The sequence below is a fragment of the Lycium barbarum genome, chromosome 8 (assembly GCF_019175385.1).
Source record: "Lycium barbarum isolate Lr01 chromosome 8, ASM1917538v2, whole genome shotgun sequence".
NCBI lineage: Eukaryota > Viridiplantae > Streptophyta > Magnoliopsida > Solanales > Solanaceae > Lycium > Lycium barbarum.
The window spans coordinates 94,418,584-94,430,573 of NC_083344.1; the positions used below are offsets into that span (position 1 = coordinate 94,418,584).

General features: G+C 35.3%; 1 protein-coding gene across 1 annotated transcript; it reads left to right on the forward strand.

Annotated features, from left to right (window-relative positions):
* The first annotated feature begins 9,086 nt into the window (after positions 1 to 9,086).
* Positions 9,087 to 11,561, forward strand: LOC132606327 (1-aminocyclopropane-1-carboxylate oxidase). Its single transcript, XM_060319783.1, has 4 exons — positions 9,087 to 9,277; positions 9,580 to 9,806; positions 10,267 to 10,600; positions 11,028 to 11,561. Exons 1-4 carry the CDS (start codon positions 9,173 to 9,175, stop codon positions 11,319 to 11,321), a joined length of 960 nt encoding a protein of 319 aa, XP_060175766.1. The 5' UTR covers positions 9,087 to 9,172; the 3' UTR covers positions 11,322 to 11,561.
* The last annotated feature ends 429 nt before the right edge of the window (positions 11,562 to 11,990 follow it).

Genomic DNA, 11,990 nt, shown 5'->3' on the forward strand with positions numbered 1-11,990 from the left:
TTTCGCACAAAAACCCATTTATGGCCAATTGGTTTTACACCATTAGGCGTTTGGACTACAGGCCAAAAACCTCACGTTTGGCAAGTGAATTCAATTCTGATTGAACTGCCTCTTGCCATTTTGGCCAATCATATCTTCGTAGACATTCTTCGACAGATTGAGGTTCCTGATCGTCAATGTCTTTCATAATATTTAGGGCAACATTATATGCAAAAACATTATCCACCATAATCTTCGATCGATTCAAATTTATCCCATCACCAGAAGAACTCAATGATAGTTCTTTATTTACTTGAGTCTCGGGTTCCCTAATATCTTCAGGAGTATCAGGATTAGTCAGATCTTGAATATCTTCATGATATTCTTTCATAGTGTCATTTTGATCATTTTTCGTGTTTCTTTTTCTAGGATTTTTATCCTTAGAACCCAATGGCCTACCACGCTTCAAGCGTGCATGAGATTCAGAGGCTATGACACTAGTAGATTTTCTCTTTGGGACATCAATTCGGATAGGCACATTCTCTGCAGGGATATGTGACTTAGTTATCCTTTTCAAATCAGTAAATGCGTCTGGCATTTGATTTGCTATTTTTTGCAAGTGAATGATCTTCTGGATCTCCTGTTCACATATGAGGGCACGTGGATCAAAATGAGATAGTGATGGAACTTTCCACACAATTTCTCTTTTGATTTCTTTTCTCTCTCCCCCTAATTGTGGAAAATTTGTTTCATCAAATCGACAATCTGCAAATCGGGCAGTGAACAAATCTCCCGTCAATGGCTCAAGATAGCAAATAATAGAGGGTGATTCAAACCGAACATATATACCTAACCTTCTTTGGGGGCCCATCTTAGTACGCTGTGGTGGTGCTACAGGCACATATACAACACATCCAAAGATTCGGAGATGAGCAATATTTGGTTCATGACCAAATACTAATTGTGATGGGGAGTATTTATTATAATGAGTCGGTCTGAGGCGAATAAGAGATGATGCATGTAAGATAGCATGTCCCCAGACGGTAGTGGGCAACCGTGTTTTCATAAGTAGTGGTCTTGCTATCAATTGTAGTCGTTTAATAAATGACTCAGCAAGGCCATTTTGGGTATGAACATGTGCTATAGGATGTTCAACTTTTATCCCAACTGATAAACAATAATCATCAAAAGATTGAGACGTAAATTCTCCGGCATTATCGAGACGTATAGCCTTAATGGGATAATCCGGACACTGTGCCCTTAAGCGTATTATTTGTGCCAATAATTTCAAAAACGCCAGGTTTCGAGACGATAGGAGGCACACATGAGACCATCTTGAAGATGCGTCTATTAGGACCATAAAATATCTGAATGACCCACAAGGTGGATGAATAGGTCCACATATATCCCCATGTATACATTCTAGAAAAGCAAGGGATTCAATGTCAACTTTCATTGGTGATGGCTTAGCTATCAACTTACCCTGATAACAAGCAACACATGAAAATTCACCACTTTCAAGAATCTTCAGGTTCTTAAGTGGATGCCCATTTGAATTTTTAATAATTCGTCTCATCATTATTGATCCAGGGTGACCTATTCGGTCATGCCAAAGCATAAAAGTACTTGAATCATTAAACTTCTGGTTTACGATCGAGTGTGCTTCAATTGTACTAATTTTTGCATAATACAGACCAGAAGACAAAGTTGGCAATTTCTCCAAAACATATTTCTGGCCGGAGACATTCTTTGTAATGGCAAGATATTCATCATTTATTTCGTTTAATGTCTCAGCGTGATATCCATTATGGCGGATATCTTTGAAACTTAACAAGTTTCTTGGGGATTTAGAAGAGAATAATGCATCTTCTATAACAAGTTTCGTCCCCTTAGTCAGAAATATAGTAGCTCTTCCGGAGCCTTCAATCAATTTTGAATTTCCAGAAATTATATTAATATTTCCCCTTTTTCTATGCAAGTGAGAAAAGTATTTCTCATCTTTGAATATGGCATGTGTTGTTCCACTATCAATCACACAAATATCTTCATGATTGGTCATTGATCCAAATAAAATTTGAGGAATTTCCATAGATTCTTCAAAATGAAATAATAGATAAAGTGAATATCAAAGTAGATATTATGATTAGGCAAAGCATTACACACATTTTATTACATATATTACTATTTAAACAAAGCATTACACACATTTCATTTACATAAACATGGAAACATAACCACATACAAACGACACGTATGAAATATCTAAGTTTTTACAGATCCATCACCGATCAAATGATCTATTTTCCCTTCAGGGAGTTCAAAGAAATCTGCCACATCTAGATGCATGGGCTCAACATTATCTTCAGAAATAAAATTTGCTTCGGCATCCTTTTCTGCCCTTTTGAGAGAGGCTTGATACAAATCAACTAGGTGCTTTGGCGTACGACAGGTACGTGACCAGTGCCCCTTTCCTCCACACCGGAAGCATTTATTTTCTGAATTTTTCTTTTGCACAGCTTTATGCTTTTCATCCTTCCTTTTACACTGCTGGTGGTGAAGGATATTATTTGGTGCAAGACGAGAATCATGATTAAAATTCCTTCCTTGACCACGACCATGACCACGACTGGGGCCACAACCTCTTTCACGCTTAGAATGACGAAAATTTACCTCATTCACTTCAGGGAATGGGGCAGTACCAGTGGGCCGGCTTTCATGATTTTTCATTAATAATTCATTATGTTGTTCAGCCACTAAAAGATGTGCTATTAAATCAGAATATTTCTTGAATTTCATCTCTCGGTATTGCTACTGCAGGAGCATACTCGAGGCAGGAAAAGTGGAGAATGTTTTCTCCAGCATATCATGATCAGTAATATTTTCACCACATAATTTCAACTGAGAAATAATTTTAAACATGGCGGAATTATATGCCTTAATAGATTTAAAATCTTGTAGCCTTAAATGGAGCCAATCAAAACGTGTTTGTGGAAGTATGACCATCTTCAGGTGGTCATATCTATCTTTTAAATTATTCTACAGAGTAAGAGGATCTTTAACAGTGAGATATTCCATTTTCAAGTCCTCATCAAGGTGATGGCGGAGGAATATCATAGCCTTGGCACGGTCTTGGTTTGATGCCTCATTTTTATCTTTGATGGTGTCTGCCAGACCCATCGCATTAAGGTGAATTTCGGCGTCAAGAATCCAAGACATATAGGTATTGCCGGATATATCTAAAGCTACAAATTCACGTTTGGTAAGATTTGCCATTAGTAAAGAAAGATAGAAAATCAATACCTTCGAGGCTTTAAAGTATTTGCTCGGAACGGCAGAGTCTCGTGCTGATAACGTGTTATAAAATGAAGCTAAAAGAGTCACAATATTAAAGGATGAAAACCATAGAAATAGAATGACAAAAGAGGAGAGATTTTTACTATTCTTCCAAAATGTGTTACAAGTGTATTTCATATGAAAACTTATGTCTCTATTTATAGTGCTACATATGCATTCAATATATGAGAAAATGGAGGAACCATTAAGATGGTGGAGGAAAATGGAGGAACCATTAAGATAGTGGAGGAGAAGCATTATATTTGTGTATTGGACATCCATAATATATTTCATAACAAGAACGAAATATTCCATCTCCATATAATATACTTTTGAGTTTGTTGCGTCGAATGATCAAATCCACAGTAGTAAATTAAAGCACTAAAGAGAGAGGAGACCAAACACGCATGCTGCCCTCTTCTCTGTTCTACCTTTCTTTTTCGCTCGTCCTTGATTTTTGTGGTAAAGTGCTATTCAATGTTGATGCTGTCACTGATGAGTGTTACAATTTTTTTCATAAATAAGTAAAAACATTATCAATTGGCTAAGGTCAAAGGCCAAAATACACACCTCGGTTTTATATAATTTTTTTATAACTTTCGATAATTTAAATTCTTTAAGTTACTCACCACTTTAAAAATTAAAAGAACATTGCTTTGATATTCAAAATATACACCGCAATGCTAAATTAAAGCCATTATTTCAAGTTAATTTATTAAAAAAAAAAGAATGAATTAATATGTTAAATATCACTAGCAAGTGGCAATACGCTCACATTGATGTGAACTAAATATCGAATAGGTAGTTAATACTATTACACCAACGGTGAGACAAAAGAACCCTAGGATTGATTATTCCTTTAGGCCTATTCTCACTCATTCAAGGCTTGCTTCAACTAGGAAATTTAAATCAGCACTTGAAGTAGGACGGTAGGAATCTAGCCAAGGCTAGTCGCTAGAATATGCTTTTATATTGCAAAAATAAGTTAAAGTTTATTTTACGAATTTTCCTTGTTTATGTCATTCTATTTAATTTAAGCGCGTTTTTCAATATTATATATATATATATATATATATATATATTTGTTTCATTTAAACTGAGCCTCCATTGATTACAAGTTGAGTTTGTCATCCCAAATTGTATACATGAGCATTGCGTTGAGATTAGAATATTGATATCTCCTAATCAAAAGAAGGCCTCAGTAACATGTACATCTATGGTGGATCATATATGATAAAGGATGGGATGCTTCATCTATCCATGTCGATAAGTCCTTCAATAGGAGCAGGAATTTCAGAATACGAGTCGAAAAAATTGTTTTTCCAACATTAAAAGTTCTCGACATTTTTTATGGGTTTTTAAATCATATGCATGAGCTTTTTATATTGCCTGTCTCAAGCTCAGATAAAAAGGAGAATTACGATAGGTTGACAAACAACTTAAAATTAATCATTTTTTAACAAACCCTTGAATAAGATGTTAATCCAAATATAAAATTCTTTCAAGGAAAAAAAAAATTCTTGCATGAACAAAAGTGTGTTAAATTCATGAACAGATTTATAGTGGACTAAAAGCACTTCCCAAACATTGAAAACGACAACGCTTCTAATATTATTAAAGAGAAAGGACAAACTTGTTTATAGAAACTACTGCTAATTAATAATACTCAAACAGAAGAAAGCATCAATTAGTAGAACGGAAAAGCGCCAAATATACCCCTGTACCATCAGAAAAGGGCTAAATTTACCCTTCGTTATACTTTGGGTCCAAAAATATCCCTACCGTTATACTATTGGTTCAAATATACCCCTCCTCCGTTAAGTTTGTCCCAAGTGAACATCCAATCATACATGACACTACCATATGATGAGGTCATGCCACTTCAAACCCATTCCCCCCCCCCCCCCCCCCCCCGCTCTCTATTTATTCTTCCACCATTAAAATTTCCTTCCCCTCCACCACCATTGCCACCGTTTTCACTACCAATAATGAATTGGGTCCTCCTGTCCGCATATATGAAAAATGTAAAATTAAAGTTACTCAGTATTAACTAATTCTTTCAATAATGAATTGGTTTTCAATTTCAAGATTGATTAGTTACTCCAACAATGTGTTTGATTGAAATATTGCGAGCTTATTGAAGCCAGCCATGACGGATAATTTTTGAAGAAACTCGAGTGTTGAATCCAGCAATGATAAATTTAGTTTCTTTTGTAAGCAATTTATAGACGAAATCTTCAGTATCTTCTCCAATATATGCTTCTTCCATTTCTTGTTCACTGTCAATTTCTTGAAGGCCATTGAAAATATCACCCCAATCTTCTTTCATCTTTAGCTTCTTTTTTTTTTTCCTTCTTTGATTCGTCTGGTAAGTTATTTCTACTTGTTGCCGCCAATTTTTTGGGCGAGTTCTTGTCTTTTTATCTCGAAGGGAAACGGTAAAACACAGAAAGTTAAAGACAGAAAAATGGGTATGGACGCATATTACTCGCTACAAACAGTTTTATTTTTATTTTTTATCATAGCAGGTTAATTAACACTTTAAAAAGCAGATTTAGAATGAATTTAGGTGTTTGTACGTGAATTGAACGGTAATGGTAGCAATGGTGGCGGAGGGGAATGAAATTTTAGTGGTGGAAGAATAAATAGAGGGGGAGGCATCCACCTCATCATATGGCAGTGTCACGTATGATTGGATGTCCACCTTGGACAAACTTAATGGAGGAGGGGTATATTTGAACCAATAGTATAACGGTAGGGATATTTGGACCCAAAGTATAACGAAGAGTATATTTGACCCTTTTTCGATAGTACAGGGGTATATTTAGCCCTTATCCGTTAGTAGAATAATGATATAATACCAAAAAGTGTTTTTAAAAAATGGAGACGTAATTATTATTTGGAGGATTTTTGGCACGTGCACAATGATTATGGGATTGATTCCAAAGATTATGAATTTTAAAGTCGGCGGGATTTGCAATATTACGCACTCTTTAATCTCACTTTTAAGGATCTTAAGTAGATTGCCAATGCCGACATTAGCTTTTTGCATCTAATGCTTTCCCTTGGGATTTAATAATTAAGTAAAGCCAAATCCAATCACCTTGTATGATGTTAGCTACATCATTATCTTAAATATATTTTATAGAAATAGAATAATCAAATTTAAACCATAATTCAATCTCTCGTCATTAGTAAAAAGTTTCTTTTTACACTTGATCCTTAATGGAATTCAAATCTAAGGATAATGTTAGCCTAGTAAAAGGTTGAGAGATAATTTTGATCTTTTTTTTCCGAAGAACTTGAATACGTTGAGTTCATTCATTTTAAGGTGGAGCTACTTGAATAATAAAGACAAATACGAAATAATTTGCTAGCAACAAGAATATTATAAATTGACCAAATTTTCACAGATGGCTAAATTTAGCAATTTGAGATAACACGTGGGCAAATTAACAGAATGCATCCTACTTTTGGCGGATAACTCTAATTCAAACCTCAATATCCCAAAACTTTTCATCCATTCATTAACTACGAATAGGGATGTACAAATTTCGGTTTAACGGAGAAACCAAACAGGGGAAAAAGCTATTGATTTAAGATTATCGATCGATTTAACGGTTTTCAAATAATTTTCTAACTTTTTTTATATGTTGACATATCGGTTCAGTTTTCTTAAGAGTTAAAAGGATAACCCAATAAAGTCCTGTTAAATTTAATTTTTTTATCCCTGATTATATAAAAATGGCTTTAGAGTTAAAAATTCTATTTTTAATTTCTTATTTCCCTTTCTTAAGTTTCATTAGCTTCACTATAATACGTTAAGAGTTTGTTATAATTAAAGAGGTTTATGGTTCATAACTTATTTGAGATTTTCTATCAAGTGAATGGTTGTATTTTTAACTCTCCAGCAAAAGGCAAGTGAAATCGACCTTATTATGGACTATTCATTTAGTAGACTAAAATATTTAATACAACTCAACTAATTAGCTGAAAGTAAACACAAGGAAAAAAGGAGCTTATTAGGGGTTGATGCTAAAAGGTTGTGATTTTACGCTAGTTGTTTTTTTTTGGTAACACATGCTAATGTGAAAGTCGAAGACAATTAATTTAGCTTAGAGGTTAATTCAGCTTACCCCTGTTTGGATGGTGGTTTCCCGTGGTTCATTAATGTATGGTTCTCTATAAAATCATGTTTGTTTTCATTGTTCTTAAAATTATGTGGTATGCTGTTATAAACCCGTGGTTCATCCCATGGTTATATAACCATGAAAAGTTTCAATTTTAGTAACCACGAATTTGATGATTTTTCCGTGGTTACATATTTCATTTCTCCATTATACCCCCACCCTCCACCATCCACCCCACCCCCACGCTACCACTCACTCCCACCCCACCCTACCACTCACCCCCACCTCACCCCCGCCACTCACTCCCACCACCCCTTCACCCTACCACCCAACCCACCCCCACTCCCAACTACCCCACTCCTCTGCCACCCACCGCCACCATCCCAACCACCACCCACTACCCCTAACCCCACCCCACAACCACTCACCCCCACCTACCATCCACTGTCCCCACCCTCATCCCCCAACCACCCACTCCTCCACCACCACCACCCACTACCCCTCACCACCGCCCACCCCCACCCACTACCCCACCTTCATGCCACAACCACCCACCTCACACCAACCACCACTCCCACTCACTACCTACTTATTTTTTAAAGTTCCTGTTTTGTTCTTTACCTGAGTTTTATTAATATATATAAACTAATTTCTAATTAAGAGTTAAGGGTATTTTAGTAAACTTACAAGTTATTATACAGTACCATACAGTCAAAACAATACAAATGTTATTAAACCACAACAAACGATACAGTCTATCCAAACATTGTGTTCATTAATACAGTACAATACAATACAACACCATACTGTACCATACCATACTGTACATTAATGAACCACGTGAAACAACCATCCAAATAGAGAGGTTACCTATTGTTCAAGTGCATATTAATAAATAAAAATGAGGAAAAGGAACAATATTTAGGAGTAGGTTGACCGTGACCCCTAGTAGATATTTTCTTATCGGTTAAATCAATAACCAAACTGTTAAAGACCATGAACCAATTAATCAATAGTCGATAACGAATGTTTGTTCTATTGGTTTAGCATATTTACAAACTGATAACCGATAAAGTGACTGAACTAACATACCGATAAATAACCTGACTACTATTTTTTTAAATTAATGTACTACTAGACATGCAACCTCACTACTAATTCGCATCCTTGAATGCAGATAGTGCTTAGACTTCTTAACATACTTGAGGAAATTAAGCGAAATAGCAAACGTGTGATCCATCTTCTTTCAAACATGCACTTGTTTTCCTCCAAAACTCTAGCCATGTAAATTGCATACTTTTTATAAGCTTTACCATCCATAAAATTGATATAACGTTGGTCAAAATTCAAGAAAAGCAAAGCAAAGAGAAGTCGTACTATTGCACTAATTAGGCCTAACCCCACGAAAGGAGAAGATAGACATATGAGAAGAAGACATAATAGTAACCAAATGGCTAATTTACATTCAGCCAAAAATTGGTAGGTCCCTAGCAGGATGTACACACATACATCCCCCACGACTCCTGTTCCCACTTCCTTTACTTGCTAGATTTCATTGTTTAATACTTGCGTATTTTATTTTTAAAAAAATCATTCAATTCTTCATCTTTTTTCCTGTTTTATTGCCCTTCTCAAAAGTCTTATAAATACCCCCTTCAAATACTCATTCATTTCCATCCTGCACAGGAAAAAACATTCAATTGTGATTGTGAATTAGAATAAGTAGAAATATGGATACTTTCCCAGTGGTTAACATGGAGATGCTTAACACTGAAAAAAGGGCTGTAACATTGGAGAAAATAAAGGATGCTTGTGAGAACTGGGGCTTTTTTGAGGTAACATTAAAGTTTAAACTATGTTATTTTTTATTTAATTATATCTTCTTCTCTCATAACATACATATCTCTGTCTTAAAAAGATATGTTAGATGTACTGATAATGTATATTTGTAGTTACCTCTAATCACATGTTAGTTACCATTTTTATCAGATATCAGTTACGCACGTTTATCACATAGATTTACCTATAATTGTAAATAACTCTAACCAGCAACCAAACGACCTCCTCAGTGCATAGAACTTAAACTCATTAAAAGATCTCTAGTTTGCAAACTTATTTTTCTTTTGTATTTATGAAGGTGGTAAATCATGGGATCTCTCATGAGCTTCTAGACACTGTTGAGAGGTTTACAAAGGAGCATTACAAGAAATGTATGGAACAAAGGTTCAAAGAAATGGTGGCAAGCAAAGGCCTTGAAGCTGTTCAAACTGAAATTAAAGATTTGGACTGGGAAAGTACCTTCTTCTTGAAACATCTTCCTGTTTCAAACATCTCAGAAGTTCCTGATCTTGAAGATGATTACAGGTCAAAGGATCTCCCTGTTTTTTCTTTATATATATCAATCCATTACATTAATTATCTCTGGTTTTTGACCCAAACAGAAACTGTGCTCCAACTATCTGGGACTTTTCGGTCAACTAATGGTTTATCTAATTTAACCTATACATCTAGGACCACAACTATATCATAAGCTTAAACCTTATCCTCAGTCTTAAGGGAAATTTTTTCCTTTTTTTCCTTGGGATTTGCTTCTACCAAGGGCGAAACCTTGTATTTGTTTTAAGATATTTTCTTAATATGTATAAATAATTTATTCAGAACCCAGACACTCAAAATCCTGGCTCCGCCTTTGTCTACCGCAGGCACATCAATGACGGCTTCTGCAAATTGAACTAAACACATTAATAATTTTATATTGATGGAACTCTGGATTTACCTATCATGACTTGTGCTTGTTTTGCTGACTTGACATCAAACATGACAGGAAAATCATGAAGGAGTTTGCAGATAAACTGGAGAAACTAGCAGAGCACTTGTTGGACTTGCTCTGTGAAAACCTAGGACTAGAGCAAGGTTACTTGAAGAAAGCCTTTTATGGTTCAAAGGGTCCTACTTTTGGCACCAAAGTTAGCAACTACCCACCATGTCCAAAACCTGAACTGATTAAAGGCCTGAGGGCTCACACAGATGCTGGTGGCATTATCCTTCTATTCCAAGATGACAAAGTCAGTGGTCTACAGCTCCTGAAAGATGGCAAATGGATCGATGTTCCACCAATGCGCCACTCCATTGTCATCAACCTCGGTGACCAACTTGAGGTATCCACCGAATTTTTATACTCAGTGTAATTTAACATGTTGCATCATGTTGTCTACTGTATTTTCATGGTCACTAGTTCGGATTAGCTCCTTATACCCTAACATTCTTGAGAAAATTTACTCTATCAGATCGCCTAAAAGATAAGTATAAGTAACCCACCTAAAAAGTTTTTTGGAGAAGAAAGTGCTATAACATGATATGATACATTGACAATTTGAAAAGAATTTAATCTTGCCTATAAGTCAAATCATACCAGTTCCACTAAATATTGTCAGTTACTTATCCTTTAATTCTTTTACAGTGTCAGTCTATAAGAGTGAAACTCGTTAATACATTATACTCGGTTCACACTAAGGTAGAGTTGTTAAACTAAGGAGACATAAATTTACTACTATTTGGTTGATTTGTGTTTTAAATGGCTTTTAGGTGATTACCAATGGAAAGTACAAGAGTGTGGAGCACCGGGTGATTGCTCAGACTGATGGAAACAGAATGTCTTTAGCTTCTTTCTACAACCCGGGAAGTGATGCTGTCATTTATCCCGCACCAGAATTGTTGGAGAAGGAAGAAAAAGAGAATACAGTCACATATCCCAAATTTGTTTTTGAGGACTATATGAAATTATATGCAGGTCTCAAATTCCAAGCTAAAGAGCCAAGGTTTGAAGCAATGAAGGCTGTGGAAACTTCTGTCAACTTGGGCCCAATAGCAACTGCTTGAGAAAGTGTTAACTTTGATGGAGTATTAATACAACACTAATTAATGGCAGTGGGAAGAAAGATTGTTTAGTACTAAGATAATGATGTTGTAATAATTTGTTAATGTTGGTTAGTGGGGTGCTTTTTCTTGTTTTGTGCAACTTGGGTTTTCTTTATGTACCGTTTCTGGTAGTGTGATGTCTTAAGAGGAGTTCATTATAAAGTTTTCAGATTTCCAATGAAATATTTGATTCCCAGCAAATTAATCGATTGAGTATTTGAGTTTTAAGTTTTACACACAGGGTCAAAATATTCGTACAATCAGGTCACTAACAAGGTAATAAAGGTAACCTGATAAAAATAGTATTAACATGTACAATTTAAATTCATAGTGCGGTGTATATAACTCAAAATCTTAATATGCTTTTATACTTTATGCCTATTTATAGTGCTCGTTTCCTTTGTTAAAAGGGAGATTGAATGACATAGTAACTTGACAGATACTACAAATTATGTACATACCTCTTTTTCTTCCACTAAAACACTAGTGTCATTTTCAGGGGACTCCAGTGGTGATTCTTTATGAAAACCATAAAGCTGATGTAAAGACATTTCTCAATAAAAATTGATATTAGTTAGTACTTAACTAGAATGTTTCACCTTTTATGTTTTTCCTTTCTACACTCTCTGC

Bases quoted from the DNA above. Each gene is read 5' to 3' on its own strand.
- LOC132606327 (XM_060319783.1), top strand. From the start codon at position 9,173: ATGGATACTTTCCCAGTGGTTAACATGGAGATGCTTAACACTGAAAAA. The intron at 9,278-9,579 runs GTAACATTAAAG...GTATTTATGAAG, and splicing joins AGAACTGGGGCTTTTTTGAG to GTGGTAAATCATGGGATCTC. The intron at 10,601-11,027 runs GTATCCACCGAA...AATGGCTTTTAG, and splicing joins ACCTCGGTGACCAACTTGAG to GTGATTACCAATGGAAAGTA.